Here is a 19,126-nt window from a genome sequence, read left to right as displayed (position 1 = left end):
ACGATAGAGGAAGGAACATCTGTTCACAGATAACATACAACAGTCATGAAAACCACCTGTTTTAATTTTATAGTAGACACACAAAAATAATCTACAAAAGACCAAATTAAGTAACCAGTTAACCACGAAATGTCATTTTTATCCTCCCACACCTCCAGAAGAAAATCACAATTTATAAGATGTCACCCACTGCTCCTGTCACATGACTTCACAATGACATCCTGAAGGACCACACCTTGACACTCATGGGTTTACAGTTGTGGGAAAATGTCAGAAAAAGTAATACCACACAGCGTCATACAAACACACACTGACCAGCAACACCCCATCATGGAGAGCTACAGGAACAATCTTTGGCGTCATTCTTGGTGCCCCCGGTCAGTCAGACACGCACGGAGGAGGACAAGGAGCTGGAGACTCAGGAAGAACAGTTTTGTTGACAGAGGTATTGAGCTGTGGGAAGAAGTTCTCTATAACAGTGTTCAGACAGACAGCAAGGCAAACTTCAAGGCCAATTTTGATTGTTTGACCGTTTCTTCCTGCAAAAAAAAAAAAAAACGTGCGGAGTGTGCAAACATTAGCTTCAAGCTAGCTAATAACGGACACAGCCAGGGTAACTGAGGGAGTGCGCATGTTTTCCCGCCCAACTCAGCAGAAACTAGTTTAAACTTCTAATCGTGTGAGTATGTGTGTTTGTAGCAAAATTAAAAAACATCTGAAATAATGCTCCATCTATGCGAGCTCTGAAAAATAGGAAAAACAACACAACACTGCTAATTTGTAGATCTGAATATATGAGAATTTCTAAAAAGGTGGAGCTACAGTTAACAACTTAAAGGATGACTTCTTTTATCTAGAAGTATAGAGATATTTTAATATAGGGAAGCAGAGAAAATTTTAATGCCATTTGTTTACATTTACTACCCAAAACCAAAAGAAGCAAGTGAAGGCATCCTTTAAACTTGTGCTAGTATGGGACTCTCTTCCTGCTCCACTATGCTCCACCACTCTCTGCACAGGCCTTCAGATATTAGTTATTTTCACGTTATAACAATTAGGTATGAAATTACTAATTAAAGCAGAAATGAATAGAAGATCTCTCATTGATTAGAAGGGCATACACTGCTCAAACCTTTTTGAAAACAACACAGTTGATTTTAAAGGAGGAATTAACAGCATCTCTCATTAAGTTTTGAATCCAAAGTTATACACAGTAGTTTTAAATTAAACAAAATTGAATGACAAATCTAGAGTATTCAACGTTGTTTCCGTTTTTTTTTTTTTTTTTGCAGCTGTACAGAAATCTGTGCTTCAGAAATGTTTGACGTTGGCCTCGCCCTGCTGACCAATCGATTCAGGTGTAAATAAGGTGTAAGCTGTGAATGCCCCCAAGTGGGGAGGGAAAAAAAGCTTTTCCTGTTTCTCCCATTTTGACAGCATTGCGTGAATATAGCATTGCAAATACTTAAGGATGACTTTTTCATCTCTCTAGTGCCAGTTCGCACCAGTAGTCCAACTACTTGCTTTAACATCATGCCACAGTTAAGAGTCGCTTTGCATTCTGTCTGAACACACACCAAAAGAAAAGGAGTCTCAAGTGACTTAACATCAACAAACATTCACAACTCCAGAAATGCACTGACAAGTTGAGTAGAGGTTGAAAGCCAAGCGACGACTTGCACTTTTGCATTAAGCGTTTTACAGTCCTGCATAGATCTTTTTCATACTTTTTCAATACAAACTAAGGCGTGGTGTTATATTAAATTGGTTCGAGTCAATAAGCAGAGAAAGTAAATGAAAAATCTTAACTCTCCAAAAATAAAATAAAGTAAAATTCAAGTAGGCTACAATCTTGACGTTCCCCCCCTCTCTCACAAGTGACTCCTCTCTCCACAAGAGGAGCCCAAAACTTTTTCAATTCAAGTCTTTTTTCCAGAAAAGGTCCAGTGTGATTAAACAGCACCAAAAACACACTGAGCAAGAGAGGGGCATCAAACATACACGCTCCCATTATTGTGAAAAGGGGATACATGTCCTTATCCATTCATACAGAATAATCTGGAAAAGAAATTAACAGTATATTGTGATTTTTTTTTTTATGTACATACACACACTCAAATCCACCTCACAACTCTCACTCTCCCTCTGACTCTCTCACACACGCGTACACGTTATTGTCCCTGTGTAAATTACAAATAATTTATCAATATTAATTTAAGCTACTACTTAACAGTCATTTGTGGTAGCAGAGGTGACCAACAATAAAATTTCTACAGACACAACGATTCCCACATCTGAGACATAAGACAGAAAAATAATAATTAATAATTCAGTCTGTTTCTTTTTTTCTGTTTTGTACTGCAAGAACAAGTTTCCTGTTATTCCACAGAAGCTTAAATACAAATTAGATTACGTAGCGTACTACTACTCTCCTCTGTACCACCACCTCGCTCACAATCAATCCACAGTGATCAAGGTCGGTCATATGTAAACATCTTGACAAAAATAAAAATAAGCTGAACAAAAATAAGTGTTCTCCTCATTCACTCTGTCTTGTTCTCATACCCGGTTCAGCAGAAAATACAGTTAAATTAACTCATCAGTTGTAGTGAGGATAAACTGATTCTTCTTTAGGTCCATTTTAGAAGAGGCAGTGGAGCCCCAGCCCCTCATGCCACATGATCATGTCAGTCAGTCCAAGTGAAGATATATATTGGTGGATGTGTCCAGGAGGCTGTTATTGGTCAATGGGATTTTCGCTTTATGTCTCCGCCCTGGCTTTGGTTCGCATCTGAATGGAAAGGACAACACTTTTATACAGCTTCTGAAAATCATGATGATAATAAATCATCTCTCCTGTCAGACATCCAACAACCTGAGGGAGCAGCTCATGGCCAACTGGTTGAAACTTGTTTTCTACTCACTGAGTTGTCACACTTCACCAACTTAAATCGTTCCTGTATGGATCAGGGTTTTAAGTATAACCTGCAGGAGGTGCTACAGCAAGTGTGTTTTATCAAACAATTCGCTGTCCTTACACTATTATTTATTTAATCTGCAGTTATCAAGCAACAAATCAAGCTGCAGAAAGACAGTATTCTGTTATCTGAGATGCTAACTAACATAATTATAACACTCAGTGTAGAGTTTGAGGTTCATCACACAGTGAACTGGTCAACAGGCTGCTGCTCCTGCTGCTTCTCATCAGGCTGCACCTGATGGTTCTTTGACCTGTTTGTCTTTAATCAAGGTAAGACTGTACTAAATTTTAAGTCTGTTTACAGATGAATGAATCCACTCCAAAAGGAGTGTTGACAAGAGTATCACACATAGTGAAAAAAAGTATAATAATAAAATGAAAGCCATATCACACAGAACATTTCCAAATTAATCAGACTGCTGCTCTCAAATCAAAGAACCATCTGTACAACACAGGATAAAACTGAACTTTGCTATGTGTTCTGCAAACTACCAAAAATATTTATTTTATTAAGTGTGTGTGTGTGTGTGTGTGTGTGTGTAGACATAGATACACACACACACAAGCTATATCTTCAGTATAACTTCAGTATCTTTACAACATGCTTATACCGTGCTACAGTTACAGAGTACAAACCAGGAGCATACTAAATATACTGAGGCAAGCAGAAGGTTACAGAAAACAGCAGCTGAACAGTGGATGATGGGTCGAATTGACACAGACAGACGGAGAGAGAGAGGGAGGATGGAGAGGAGGAGGAGGAGGAATGCAGATTACCTGAGAAAGCAAGCTGCAAGTGAGGAGGTAGGGCAGCCTGCGACCCTGACTGGAGACTCTTATACAGATCTGAGGAGAGATGGAAGGAGGGGTGGACAGATGAGAGGGAGAAAGGCAACAACAACAATAAGGGGATATTTGAAAGATGACAGACAAAAGAGGGGAAACAGGAATGGGCAACAAAATAGAGCAGAGGATCAAAGGGAAGCAAGGCATTCAAGTACAAAACGTTGAGATGAGACAAAAAGATAAAGAGAAGAAAGGAGGTAGACAAAAACAAAAAATTGAGGTAGGGTCAGAGGGTCACAGCGAGGGATGTTGAGCACAGCAGGCACAGTGGAGGTACTGCTGGCACACACACTTGCATAGTCAACATACATGTAGAGTTTGATTAAAACTCCACACATGTATTGTTTAAAGGTCTGCAGCAAATAATTAACTGATTAGTCACATAGCTTTACAAATTCTATAAAAATAAACAGCTTAACATTCTGTCTAAATCTAAACAGTTCTTTAAAAATGCTTTTTCTGCCAGTTTCTTCTAAAGACCATCTAATCTGGTCTGCTTCTTTTTGTTTTGAGTAAAACATTGTACTTTCACAAGTTATGTAAATGATTACTAATCTGCAATATTCTAAATTACAATTTATATTTTTTACCCACTAATTCTGGAACCCCTAGTTTTGCTTATTCATTTTAAACTGTGTAAAAAAAAATCCCCAAGGTTAATGGTTTAAAAATTACATGTTCTAGGTTTGTTATTGTCAACAAATTCCAAAAATCCCAAAACAAAGAATGAATGTTCCTTGTTAAGTATTATTTCAGTGACCAAACCCTGATCAATGTTATTGCTTTGTGCCATAGACCAGTCAGTCAAAACATTACTGAACAGCTGCACTGGCTGTTCAATCATTACAAGGTTCCTGTTGTTTGAGTCAATCCCACACACACCATCCTGCTGCCGACAACACTCACTTATAGCAGCAAACATGGATCAATCTGCAGCTGAAAACAGTTGCAAAGGCACTAAAATGCACTATTTGCTGTAAGAAAGAAAACTGTAAGAGTGTCTAACATTATTGATTTTTCCTCTCTTTTTTTAATTTTACTGGCTTAAAACAAATGTTACAAATGTTCCTTCTTTATTGACAGAGATTTTAAGCAAAAAAAACACTCACCCATCAAGTCACTCTGTGCTAGGGGGTATCCTGAGTTGGAGCTGGGGGCTGAGCCCATGCCAGTGGCCCCTGGGGCTCCAGGAGGGTTAAAGTTGAGCAACGGTGGGAACTGGAACGGCAGCGAGACGGGCACCAGACCTCCCAACATCCCAAACCCCAGTGGCAACGTGGAGGGGCTGCCCAGAAGAGGAGAGCTTGCAGTTGAAACCTGCAGAGAAGGAAGCAGTGAAATGGGGAGCTCATGTGGAGGTTTTATACCATGGACTCTTGCATCTATTGTAGTTCATTTGTAAACTTACCTGTGAGAGGTGTGACGTTGTGGAGGATGTGGTGAAAGTCCCTGAAGCTGCCCAGCCATTTCCTGCCTTTGCGCCTTGGTTTGCTCCACCAACCACCCTCTGCCTCTGTCCATGAGTGGTCGAAACTGACGGTGAAGGTGAGGGGGGAGTTTTATCTGAATGACTGCTGACAGAAGTCACCAATCCCTTGTTGCTGCTACTGTTGCTCGTAGTGGACTGAGGTTTCTGGCCCCCTGTAAAGGTGCAGATACCCTGTGTCTGCTTCACCTGCCCTCCGCCTGATACACTGAAGGGGGGCCGGAAGGCCTTGGGGTTTTTGGGAGAGTATTGGTGTTGCTGCTGTTGGGTGGGCATTATCTGATGAGAGAGTGGGTGTGATGGTGAGGATGATGGCGAAGGGGAAGAGGAGGGGGGTGGGGTGGGCGCAGGAGGCCGAGGGGTGAGCTTTATGATGGGAGAGGAGTTGCTGCTGTGGGAGGACTTAGTGAGTGTGACCTGCATAGGTGTGATGAAGTTAGGCTGTTGGTGGTGGTGTGTGTGGGATTTTGCTTGAGAGGGGTGTGATGTATGAGAGGTGGGGGCTGGTGAGGAGGCCACTGGGGAGGGAGGACAGAAGGACTGCAGACTGGTGTGGGAGGTAGAGTTGGTGCGAGACTGGGAAGATGGGGAGGAACAAGGTGTGATAGTGTTGCTCACTGTGCTGCCATTGCTGCAGGTGCCACTGGCTTTGGCAATGCTCTTGGGCAGTCCTTGAGGAGCTCCCATTGTTCCCAGTATCCCCGATGTACTAACAAAGCCCTTCTGATGCGGGGGCAGCAGAGGGGAAGCCGTGGGGGGAGGCCGCTGCTTCGGAGGGGAAGGAGAGGGACGTGGATGCATCTTTCCACACCCCCCCATGACAGAGATTGGCCTGTGATTGGGTGATGCCATAGTAACATGTCTCTGATTCTGGATTTGGCCTACAGGGCCCGACCCTTTTATTGGGCCGTACATACCATCTGCAGTCCTGGAGGCCAGTGAGAGACCTGTACCCTGCACACGAGCCATGGCGGAGACCGCCGGAGAAGAGGAAGAGGAGGTAGAAGAGGAGGTTGGTAGAGTTGTTTTTGTTGATGGCAAGTTCCCAGCAGATCCTGTCGGTGCAGTGGAATCCACCTTAGACAGTGAATGATGTTGTGCTGTGGATGTGACTGAGGCAGATGGGTAGTGAGGGGTGACGGGGGGAGGAGAGGAGGTGGGGATTTGCAAAGGTGGGGGTGACAAAGGGCTGTCTGAGTGACCCAGGCCCTTGGATGCATTGCTGAGCAGAGCCAGAGCATGGGAGATGGAGTCTAGAGATGGAGCGGTGAGATCCTCATCCAAAGAGTCCGACAGACAGATAGGCTCTGAGGGTACTGAGGAGGAGGTGGGTTGGCGGTTGGAGGTTAGAGCAGACGTGGAGGTGGGCAGAACTGGTGTGGAGGTCATTGTGAGAGGTGATTTGTGAATCCACACACTTTCCTAAACAACAACATATACAATGTCAGCAACACTAACAAAAGCCTAACTTCTGATAGTGGAAGCAAAAAAAATTTATTTTTATTTTTTTAAAAACCAGGACCTTGCTCATAACAGCAGAGTAGTGAATGTAACATGACTGAAGCTATCACAATGTACCTAATATTGTATTTATGTTTTATTAGACTATAGGTAATTTCTTAGTACTTAGCCTTTGTTAAAAAACAGCCTTTTTTAATTTATGCTTGTATCTCTGATTTGGGTGCTGGTTTTAACACCAGACAGCCCTTCAGAATAGAAATAATGAAATTAAATAGGGTGGAGACATCAAATACTCTGGATTCATTTCAGTTTTGTCAGTTTTCAGATTTGAGCAAATGTTACAATAGCAGCCATGACTGTTTAACAAATGTGTTCAAAATACATAAAGCTGTGCTATAAATTAACCCTTTTAGATATTATACAGTGCAAAGTCTTACCTTGGCTTTGGCCTTTGGCCCAGGTACCAATCTCTTCTTGACTCTGTATGGACAAATAGCAAATATTTAGCATTTCCCATTTCTGGTCAGCCATTCATGGTCAGTGTCAGAGAAATCTCAGAGTAGTCACAGGAAACATGAGCTCTTTATAAGTAAATACTTACATATTTCCAGTGAGGTGACTGTGAACAGCGAGACTCTCTTTAAACAGAATCCTAAGCAGAAAAATAAAGCAGTTAAAAGACACAAAACATCACAGCACAAGTTAATTTCTCAGGGTGATTTTTAAAAAAAATACACCTAATCCAATTAATTGGAGATATCAAGTAGGAGATTTACCATAACAGGAGAAGCTATATTCTAATACCACATTGAGGAACCAGGTTTAAAAATGTAAATGTCACTTTTCACATTAATTTCAAAACATCACTCCAAAAGGACAATAGATGACTATTAGCCAATGAGCACATTTATGCTGATTATTGTTCTCACAAATAGAGAAATGTAATGAGAATGGAATAAAAACAAAACAAAAATAAAAAATAACAGACCTGGCCTGCATCCAGCCCTTGGGCCATAGTGGTTTGACCTCATTCTCTAAGAAGGCCTTGAGGTAGTCCTCCACAGACAGAGAGCATTGGTTCTCCATCTCATAGCAGCTCAGCTTTACTCGCACCAAGCTGCACAGCAGGTTCCTGCACACAAATGTCCAATTTAACAATAACTACTCATTAAACTCTATGTTATGCTGCAGGTGCAGAGCACATAATGACTGGAGACTGATATTTTTCAATGAGTTGACAGGAAATAATGACTTGTTGAAAAGCTTGTTTAAAAATAGGGAACTAATGAGAAACTGAATGATGCAGCTGTGAGCGAGTCTCAACAAATAGCTCTTTATATTATTTTAGTGTTTCCTCGTTCAAGTAGACATAAAAATCATGTCTTCTAAAATAACTTTAATTAGGTCATGTTTGGTTAAATTCAAAGTCTTAAAATAAAAAAATTCTTAAATAGTAGGTTAAAATCCTAAACTCGTATTTAAACACATTTAACTGAACACAGATTATTTCCCAGGATAGAAAGTGTTAATCCACATTTTCCTAATTAGGTAAGGAACATTCATGGGTTAATTTGTTCCCTTCTTCATTCATTTCCAGAATTATGAGCCCTTGTTTTTCTCCAGCTCAGCAACTCTGAGCAACCTTCAAGGCCTGTGCAAGCTATGTTTATTGGATTAGTCACCAACTGTGGAGAGCAACACGAAAGACAAAATAGGACAGATTACACTTGAGGATACAACATCAAACCTGCAGCAACACAAACAAAACAGCTTGCTATTTCAGCAAGCCAGTCCTGGATTATTACCTGAGCTTGTCATCCCAGATAAACTTTTTCCGTGGGCCTATCACCCTTTTTCCAGGTTTCTCCTCATCTTCCTCCTCTGAGCCATTCTTATCGCCCTCCTCTGACTGTTGCCTGCAAAACACACAGTGTACATACTATAATAACTATATTCTTGTAAGTGTATTTGTAATTCTTGATGTGAATTTACATTAAAACTAACAAAAATAAAAAGCTTTACTTACTTTGCAGCCTTGGCCATGCAGTCCATGTTATATCTAGCTATCTGCTCTGGCATCACACTGCACACAGCCAGCTTTAGCTTCAACAGTGGTGTCCGCAGTCGGTCATCCTGACACAGAGCAAGAGATGGGTGTATTAGGAACAGAGCGAGATACACAGTAAAAAAGTTACCTTATTTAAAATAAAAGGATGTGGCCAAAACATTACAAAGACCTCTTCTTATAATTCACTCCAGTGCGACTCCACAACCCACCTTTACCTCAATAATGTAGAATTATAATCTTTCTGAAAATTTCAACCTAATAGCTGAGAAATTATAACCTTGTAAAAGTATGGCAGAGCTAGTGTATTAGATTGCATTAAAATGCACAGGTGGTCATAATGTTATGCCTGATCAGTGTTTGTCTATTTTTTCATTAAAACTGAATATTTTAGTATTTATTCACTGCACATTTTAAGTTTTGTTTTTTGCATTTTGCAACATTTTTTTGGAAATTGATGCTGTGATACTTTCAGTTTTGTATGATATTGATTAAATTGTTAGGGTCTGGCAATTTCTGCAGCTTGACTTTGCTCTGCTCAGTTATTTTTTTGACTTCCACTTTCCAGGTTATTGAGTGTTTTGATGAGAACAAACAAGATTCCCAGATTAATTTAGTGCACATGTCACAAGGCTTTTTTGCACTTCCTGAATCTGGCTTTTAGTGAACATTGAGTAAGCAGGAAAGATTTCTTTTAAGATCAATGCAAGATAATTTTTCCACTTCCTTCACAGTTAAACTTCCCTTACCTGAATGTTAAGGCTGAGCTTCTTCAGGCGTTTGAGGAGGGCTTCTTTGTTGCATGGCACAAAGGCCTCCATGTGTGTGTAGATGTCTGAACGCACCTCAGGCGGCTGCTCCTGGACCTGTAGCTCAATACTGAGAGGAGAAAGAGGAGGGAGTTCAGATTTTAAAATAGACAAGGAATAGAAGAAAAAGGGGAGGGAAGTTGAGAAGGAAAAAGGATAGTGGTATAAAGAGATTTAGGACAAGGGAGAGATTGAAGAGTGAAGGACAATGTTACAGGGCAGTAGGACAGAAATGTAAGAACGATGAACAGAAACAGATTCGGGGGAAAGAGGGGAATGAAAATGAGCAGCATACCATTAACACAGACAATAAGAGACAGAGTAAAAACACTTAAAAGACTGCAGGAGAGGCAGCAAGGGAAATCTGCTGAAAATGAGCGAGAAAGACTGAAAAGAGAGAAAGAGATTGAGCTGGGATTTGGCTGATGGTGATTTAAAAGCTGTCCTACTCACTCCAGGAGAATGTTATTCATGTCCAGGGTGAAAAATTTCTTCCTGCCCTCTTGATCAAACTGCCGAGAGGCCTGTGGGAGAAAAAGGTTGAGTCAGCAAACAACACAGCTCCATACAGTACAAATACATCCCCATATATCTTTTTTGCTGAGACTCTAAGGACTGTACTGACAGAAACACCCTCCCTTAATTCTCCTCACACTGCCTGGTAATGACCTTCACCTGGATCTAGATTTAACCATAAATCTCTAATGTTGCTGTAACACCTCACCTGTTTGGTTTAGATTGTTTGTGGATGTTTTGATAGCAGTTTATACTTATTTTAGCATGTATTGAGAAATTAAACTACTGCTAAATCCACATGCTGTTCACAGGTACTGTCAATCCCCTGATCTGTAAGAGCAAGATGTTTATGCAAAGTTGTGATAAGTAACTATCTCCCCATGATATCAGGGTGCAAAATGCATTTTATCTTGTTTTTTTCCACAGTTATTTATGACCTACAAAAGGTTTATGTTTACAGCTCGTGGTGTTTTCATAAACGATTTGGTATATTTGAATAGGATTCTGTACAGTCTGGCTGACCTACAGTTCAGGCAAAGGGATGCTTGCTTTAATGACCGAAAATTCTCCTTAATGTTTCTCACAGTTTCCCAATATGTTATTATTGGAAGCAAAATCCTCAAATTATTTTCTCTTCGCTTCATCACGTTCACTTGAATCGTCGTTTTCAATCATCTCTCTCTGCCTCTTTGCATTTTCACCAGCATCGAGAAAGATATTTTTCTGCTACATATCAACTCTGTGGCTCTAAGATAGAGGCAGTGATGCCAACCAGGCTGTTTTAGCCTGTCAGGGTTCTGCTCGGAGCCAAAGACACTATTTTTGTTGATCTAAACAATAACAAACATTATGTTCCACATTCTCGGCTGATTGCCATTTGTGTTAACATCAGTAGAGAGGCTTCACCAGTAACCACAGCCACCCACAGTCACGCTGAAGCTGACTCACCGCCCGCAGGTCCTCGATGCGTTTAATAAGAGGAGCAGGCAGCCCATCAGGCAGCACGGGTGGAGAAAACAGTCCGCTGGAAGACCCCAGGCCTCGTCCTTGGCCCCCTCCTCCTGCCGTTTTATAAGTCGGAACACCGACTCCCAGAATGCCATTCTCTCTGGCTGTCACCATGGCGTGCTGCTGGTCATTATCCAACAAGCTGAAGTCCAGGTCACCTAAAAGATCCTGCAGCTCCTTCTCACTGGCAGAGCCCAGCAGCGACATCACGGCAGGGTCTGAGCTGAGGTCGGCCAGGGAGAGGTCGTTGGTGGATGTGTTGCCAGGCAGGTGGGTGGAGTTAGAGGCCAACGGGTGATTCGTTGCATTAGCGGTGTGGGACTTGTTCACTAAACCTCTGGCCAGGCCTGGGTGAGCCATACTGGGGTTTCTTTTCCTCATATCTTCCTTCTCCCGGGTGAACCGGCGGAGCATGGCAGCCAGGTATAGTGAGTCCTTCATCAGCTTCTTCCTCTTCTTCTTCTCTGGTCGATGAAGATTGAGAGCAGTCACTCTGAAGAAAACAGAAAACATGGCTTGTATTTAGCAAAATATTATCTGCATTTTTTGCCTTTGGACAGCATTTGTATTTCATCCTAGTTAATTAAAAATAGGACATTTGCATGAAAACATTATTCTCCCTGAATAAAAACAATATCTGTTCTATTGTCTGTGTGGAGCTGTCTTTTGATTCCACAAGGATATCCAGGCTTGCTAAAAACAGAACAAACCCTTATCAAATTCCTTAAAAACCAAGATAAAATTATACTCTAAAAACAGTTACAAGCAGGATCCTAGTATGCATGTAAACATACTCAAGTCTTAATGTTATTCAGTTTCTTTTAGGGAGATGTCTTATACCATTTCTTTAGTCTTAATCAAGTTATGGATCTGTCTTGTCAACATGCCAAGATAATGCTTTCTTGGCTTCTCCAGGGTGGTGACCCTGCAATGAATAATGCATAGTATAGTAGACAAGGGTCATGCATTGTTCTTCAAGATATAAGATTTCATTAGCTCTAGCCATTTTTTATTAATCTAAAAAGCAAGTCATGTAGGAAAATTATGTTCTCATTCTTAATCTCACTTTCTAAGCATTGATTAGGTAACTGTTTCTCCAGCTCCTAGATACAGCTGTCAATGGGTTGATCTGAGATGTGGGCAGCTATTCCGAGACCTGAAACCAGGCTACACTTGTGATTTTTGTAAAATCTCAACAAATCCACCAGCTGACCTTAAAAATCCAAAACTACAAATATAGCAAGTGACATTTTCACTGGCAACCTGGGGCCTTGACACACGCTGACAAAGACAACTAAGAAATGTGGGAAGAGCTTGAAGCTTTGGGGATTCTAAGGGATTAACCTGCAGTGTGCTGTGAAAGAGCAGACACACAGATACACACATACACACTTTTCATAATGGCACAATGGCAATAGCTGCTGCCATTTTTAGAAGTTGTGTTTAGAATGGTGGCATGTTGGGAGTATTCAGCCTATCTGAGTGTGCATAATGGAGCATTTTCTAGAAGGTAGCTGAGTTGTCACAGCAGCTGAGAGCAAGTCGCAGTCAGCATCCCTGTCTTATGATAGATGTATGAAAGGGACCGCACAAAAGCAGGAGGAGGATAATTTCAAACAAGGTGGCAGATTATTAGCAAAGTAAAGAGTAGTCAAATGCGTCATCACATATTCACAGTGGCCTACACATAGGTGGTCATCCAAAAGGTTAACATTTCAGTCTAGAGAAAAGATTTTACATAAATGTCTCTGTGCATTTTTGACATTTTAAAGTGACAATGTTATTAAGTGCTTGGCTCAATGGTAATGAATCAGTTGGTGAGGTAGAGGTTTTTTAGAGGTCTATTTTATAGACAAAATTTAGAGAAAGTTTCAGCTTGCTCAACTATTCCTGGGCCGCTCATTTAATTTTTTAATTAGTAATAAGAAATCCCTTAAGTACTGAGAAATAACTTTGTCAAATGGTAAGGAAATAAGGTAATTACTCAAATGAAAGGTAGTACTCACCCTTGTTTCGGTACTTTGTTCTTCTTCACGTTCTTCTCTTCCACATTATTCACTTCCTTCTTTTTCCTCTTCCTAATCACCTGCTCCCTGTTGTCATTCACCTTCTGAAACAAGAGTACACGCACACCTTAACTCTAATAAGCAGATGGCGACAGTGCACAGTGGCAAAAAAATCAATTCTGTCTGAGGGACACACACAGGGCTCAGTGTGTGCATGCGTGAGAGAGAGCGTGCCCAAGTGTGTCCTTCAGAGACTTCTCTTGATGTGGTGAAAGATAACATCTACATCACATCACTAAGGAAATGAGGACATCTGTGTGCCTCATCAGGACTGTTGACATCCTGCTTTGTCGTTTGCTGCAGAGACCATGGAAGGAGAAAGCTTGTAATAACTGTATCTTCTTAATGAAAACATATTACACAAATTTCATCCAGGATGTTATTGGTTATGCGCAACTGAAAAAGCATCATAATTCTCTGGACAAGTTCATAGTGACGTTTTGCCTGACTGGGGACAGTGTGTACAACCACACAGCTCTGTGAGGCCACAGAAATCCGTTGAGAGATTTCAGTAAACATGCCAACACATTAATGTTACAAAGGTTTAAAGTTCAACATGTGCACCACCTTAAATTAGTGTAATTAGCAAAGTCGGGAAATGTCAGAGGATCACCGCAGCAATTAGGATTCAGCTGCTGCCAACTGTGACAATCTGTAAAAAGATATGTGCCAATTGATTGATGAGGTGTCAAACTTTTACCCTTAGAGCCCTGACACTAGCATGGGTAAAACGAATTGTTTTTTTAATTTTTTACAGCTACAGAATGTTGCCTGGTTAATTGGATTCCTGCATTTTTGCCATTTACCTCCATGGACCACAATTAAACCAAGTTTAGAAATTTTCTATGCTGATCATTTTACTTGATCATCTTCTGTGATTTCATACACTCTCTCCCACAATATCACATAAATTAACCAAAAAAAATGTCCATGTTTGCTTAGACATAATTTTTATCCTCAGAATCGACATGATCATGCAGCCCCCCCAATGTTAACATTTTTGTTATGACCATGTTATAGTATTCTCACCTTGTCCTCTTCTCCCTCAGAGTCAGAGGCTGCTCTGAACTGCAACGTGCCTGTGTTGATGTAAAATCCCCCCAGCTTTGTGGTCAAAGAGGCAGGCACCAGCTCATCATACTGAGAAAAATAACAACACAAGACAGTTGGTGCAATAAGCTCACAGGAATGGTAAAAACAATAAATCATTTTCTATCTGTAGAATTTAAACCTTATTTAGTGAATGATAATGGTTTTACATTTTACAAAGCAGCCTGCACTCTTCTGTTGGCGAGTAAAAATGGGTGACATGCTGTGCCCAAAAATAAATAAATCAATAAAAAGAATTACAATTCCGTAGGCCACAGATGAAACAATTTCTCCAATTTTCCATATCAAAACAAAAAGGGGTCAAACAGGTGGTGCCAGTTTGAGAGTGCAGTGGGGACAGCTACCAAAACAAAAAACAAATATCATAATGGCAGATTAGCCATATAAAGAACATAATTCCAGCTATTACAGTCAGAGAGAGAGAGATACATCCTCTCAATACTGAGCAACAAACATTGTCAAACAAAAACAATGACACAGCCCTGTGTGGACACAAGGAGCATGTATAGGTTCATGAGTAATAGGGACAATTTTAGAAAACTGTAATGTTTGCTATAATAAGGGATAAGTGTCTATCTTTAGAAATGCTGCTGGATGTACTGTGTTGAACCATCAAGGCACAAAAAAAATATTTAACTACAGAAGAAGAATGTCTACCTCAACAAAACAAGAGAACAGCAGTTCAGGAATGTGATGAAGACAGCAAATAAATCAGTAGATAATAAAGAAGGAAAGGAAGCAATGTACATTGTTATTATAAAAACATCTGACTAAATCAAATTGACATCTTATAAAAAAATAAGGGGAACATCACCTCATTATTAATAAAGTAAGGGATACTTACGGCTTCTGAGTTGTCGATAAAGGGGTCTGTCTCATCATAGCCAAAGCCTATATCAATTAAATCTTGCATTCTGTCTTTCCTCTTCTTCTTTCCTGCATTACCCTAAAATATTAAACAAACAATCCCAAATAATAAAGTTTTAATACACATGGAAATTATTCAAATTTGTTTTTAAAACATCAATTGGCCCCATTATGGAATAAGGATGGACAACATTTCCTCACTTTGTCCATGTGGCTGTGTTTTCAGGACATGTGATCATCAAACACACACACACACACACACACACACACACACACACACACACACACACACACACCTGACTGATGGATTGGCTAAGTTTATAAAACATTTAAGGTTGGCTTCAAAATACAGTTTACAGGATTTTTTTATTACCATATATGCGAGTCAACATGTACAAACTAATTACAGTTCAGAAAAAAATGCAGAGATTAAAATCTAATAACTTACATATTTATTTTCAAACTTTTTTGCCAGGGCCTCCACCTGAAGCCGCTCTCTATCCTCATTGTTGAAGGGGTCATCATTATTGTGGGCTGCAGGACAATTAGATTTTACCTGAATAAAAATATTGAAAATGAAAATATTGGGATCAACAGGAATGAGCAGCACTGGACATTTAATAACTTGTACATCTTGTACATGACCATGTGTTAAAATCTGATAAAAGTGAATTTAGTAAAATGTATAATAACATTAATGAAGGCTAACTTATAATAACTTAATATATAAAAAAACAAAACATTTGAAACATGCTGCTTGCAATTTCTTGTTTTTGATTTAAACAAGAATGATGTAATCAATCTGTGGCTGCAAATTACAAAATAGTTCATAACTTTTTTCACTCAGAAATAAAAGCCCAAACTCTTCAGGATCAAAACTGGGAGAGCTTCACTTTGATCTCTCAGCTGTGACATTTGCCTTGCTCCCATGCTACATCCTGGTACTTCCATCAGCAATGCTCTCTCATCTATCACAGCCCGCAGCCAGAGGGCCAAACTGCATGTGGCATTTCCAAGTGCTGTAATGGCTGTGTGACTGGGCTGTTGCTGGGCAAGCCTGAGTGAAGGGGACACAGGTAGCGGCACACGATCAGCTTTATTTCGACATGTGCAAAAATAGGGGGTGTCGCGAAGCCGTGTTAGAGCAGCTGAAGTTGGAAAGCTCACAGAGTGGACTGGCTGATGAGTGGCCAAAAACTGCAGCTGGTTTTTATGTTGAGTCGCGCTTAATGGTCAGTTTCAACCACGCTAAGGACAAGGTGCTCTCTCTCTCTCTCCCCTTACTTAGCCATAACAAGTCCACACAAACACTTCCACGGGCAATAAAATTAACCCCAGCCCCACTCTCAGGCTCGGTAATGTTAGTTAAACTGCGGGATCCTACCTGGAGGTTTTGGATGAGTTCTCCGTAATTAAATTCGGCAGACGAGCGGTCGTCAGGCTCGGACAGAGGCAGGTTGAGCCGCACAGTCACCCTCTTCTCGGCTCCTGCCTTGTCCTTGTCGCTGCTTTTGCCGAGACGACCGTCGCTGGCAGCACCTCCTGCCCCGGTCGCTGTGTCGACCTCCCCGGCTCCACCGAAGTTGAAGTCGGCCTCATCCTCCAGCCGGCGTTTCCTAGACTCCGCGGCTGCTCCAGCTGCGAAGGCCGAGAGGGTGACAAATTGTACTTTTCTAGGTTCGGCCATTTGATGAGCTGCCTGCCTGCCTGAACCTCGCTCCGGACAGACAGCGACAGCGAAGAGAAGAGCTACTTCGCGAAACTACTCCAAATTGGTGGATTGAAGAAGGTTTCGCGAAGCTCCGACGGCTGCTCGTTGCTTACACGGACGTTAGCGCCTCCTCCGCACCGTACAATATGAACTCCCTGGGATGCGACGGTCGGGGAAAAGTTGTTTTTTCCGCAGCTACTCGCATCCTCAATCTACTATGGGACCGAGACATTCACAGAAGCCATCTTGGGTTTCGGGAGTAAATAAAATATCAGAAGAGAGAGGTCGCTACGCATGCGCGTAAGAACAAGACGGAAGCATCGCGACACGCGGAGAGGAGGGAGGGGGGGTGGGGGCCATGATGTCCAATCAGCGCGTGCCCCGACCCTACCCCAGCCTGTCACAGCAGGCGACAATACCTCCACGTTCAGTACTACTGTGACCTTTACCGAGAGAGGAGGGTAGGATGGCGGAGCTGCGTGCGTCGATTCACGGCTGCACCTCCAAAGCTTTTTATCTGAAGTCACCTTTGTCTGTGTGTTCGGGAAAGCGCTGAACCATGAGTTTCTTCCGACAAAGGCTCAAGCTCACGAACATAAAGTCCTAAAGAGAAGCCCGACGACTGTCTGTCTCAGATTACCATCCAACACAGCCCATTACTAATCACCACCTGTTGACAATGGAGCTAAAGAGCCCCTGTGGATTTGTCTGAAGATATTCAAATCGATTCTGGTTTGAATAATAATGTGGTTAACCCTTCATCCTCTCTCTTTCTCTCTCTCTCTCTCACACACACACAATACTTTTTAAAGTATTCGCATTTCCATTGTGTAATAAAAAAGACAACTTAAGAATACAATATTTCCTATTTTATACTGATGGGCTTCAGAGCAAGTGTTCGGGGACAAAAGTTAATTGAGTTAGTCTGAGGTAGTTGAATAGCTTTAAAGTTTCATCCTGAGCACATTAGCATATGACTTGTTTTTGTTATTAACCCTTAACAGCCCAGCAGAGAAACCAATCTGAGAAACACAAAGAGATTTTGCACTTAAAAGAAATACCTACTTGTTGTGTTTAACTTTACTATTGACGCCTAATTTTGAATTCAGATGGACATTTTGCTAAAAGCAAGGAATGTGGATTTGGATCCCCCAATCTTCCACTAAAAGTGCAATAAACACAAATCTTTTAAAAGCCAGTATGGACAAGAGGAATTATTGCAGCAAGTAAAAACGGTTTCATTGTAAATGCTTTAAATGAAACTAAATGAAAAAAAGTGACCTGGATGATTCTTCAGATTTGTTTTAAATTGTATCCTTGCTAATCTGGAGAAAATTTCATATTGTAATATTGGCAGTGACCTTTCCAGTGTGTCCCCTTCATAAGTGGTTTAAGCAGTCAAAGATAATGGGTGGATATTGGCAGAATTAATGACATGGTCATATCACCTATGATCTGTGTCTACAAACAGAACAAGTGGAAGATCAAGATTTCACATTGGATGAGTCTGAGGTAAAGGTAATTCAGAAATAAAGGGCTTCCTGTCAATTTAAAATGGATGAGCAACAAGTCAACGTTCTGTGATTTACAAGTTGTGTTATGAAATCAATTTCATTCATATTTTTAAGCTGGTTTACAACCCCAATTCCAAAGAAGTTGAGAAGATGTGAAAAAATAAGTAAGTACAGAATGCAATGATTTGCAAATCTCATCAACCCATACTTTATTCACAATAAAACATATACAACATATACCATTTCATGGAAACTAAAATGGAGGAGCATTTGAAAACTAACTAGGTTTATTGGCAACAGGTCAGTAACATGAGTTGGTATAAAAAGGAGCATTTCAGAGGCAGAGCCAGTCAAATGCGTAGATGTCTAGAGGTTCACCAGTCCGTGACAAGCTGCGTCTAAAAATGATGAACAATTTCAGAACAATTTGTCTCTGTATAAAATTGCAAAGACTTTCAAGATCCCACTCTCTACAGTGTATAATATAATCAAAAGAATCAGAGAAAATCTCTGTGCACAAGGGAAAAGGCCGAAGGCCAAAACTGGATGTGCATGATCTTCGGGCCCTCAGGTGGCACTGCATTATAAACAGGCATGATTCTCTACTGGAAATCATTGCATGGGCTCAGGAACGCTTACACTTCCCGCCATGTTCACTGGGCCAAAGCTCATTTAAAATTGTCTTAA

At 40.9% G+C, this 19,126-nt stretch overlaps 1 protein-coding gene across 2 annotated transcripts; it reads right to left on the bottom strand.

Moving 5' to 3' along the window:
- Positions 1-46: 46 nt before the first annotated feature.
- On the bottom strand, positions 47-17,259 carry ubn2a (ubinuclein 2a). 2 transcript variants are annotated; one of them, XM_067497533.1, is made up of 17 exons: positions 16,599-17,259; positions 15,663-15,770; positions 15,192-15,293; positions 14,267-14,377; positions 13,178-13,281; positions 11,112-11,664; positions 10,101-10,171; positions 9,588-9,717; positions 8,800-8,906; positions 8,579-8,689; positions 7,762-7,905; positions 7,375-7,425; positions 7,211-7,253; positions 5,235-6,734; positions 4,936-5,143; positions 3,758-3,826; positions 47-2,791 (listed from the first exon to the last, which is right to left on the bottom strand). In XM_067497533.1, exons 1-17 carry the CDS (start codon positions 16,899-16,901, stop codon positions 2,745-2,747), a joined length of 3,762 nt encoding a protein of 1,253 aa, XP_067353634.1. In that variant the 5' UTR covers positions 16,902-17,259; the 3' UTR covers positions 47-2,744. The 2 variants fall into 2 exon arrangements, with proteins under 2 accessions (XP_067353634.1, XP_067353636.1); XM_067497535.1 differs by lacking the exon at positions 3,758-3,826.
- Between the last annotated feature and the right edge of the window lie 1,867 nt (positions 17,260-19,126).

Source organism: Channa argus, chromosome 3, assembly GCF_033026475.1.
Source record: "Channa argus isolate prfri chromosome 3, Channa argus male v1.0, whole genome shotgun sequence".
Lineage (NCBI taxonomy): Eukaryota > Metazoa > Chordata > Actinopteri > Anabantiformes > Channidae > Channa > Channa argus.
This window is presented reverse-complemented; position numbering and strand designations above follow the sequence as displayed.

What these genes read in the sequence shown, in the direction of transcription:
- ubn2a (XM_067497533.1), bottom strand. Translation starts at nt 16,901, where the DNA reads ATGGCCGAACCTAGAAAAGTACAATTTGTCACCCTCTCGGCCTTCGCA. An exon ending in TTATCGACAACTCAGAAGCC is followed by an intron (nt 14,378 to 15,191) that starts GTAAGTATCCCT and finishes TATTTTTCTCAG; the next exon opens with TATGATGAGCTGGTGCCTGC. An exon ending in CAACGTCACACCTCTCACAG is followed by an intron (nt 5,144 to 5,234) that starts GTAAGTTTACAA and finishes CCTTCTCTGCAG; the next exon opens with GTTTCAACTGCAAGCTCTCC.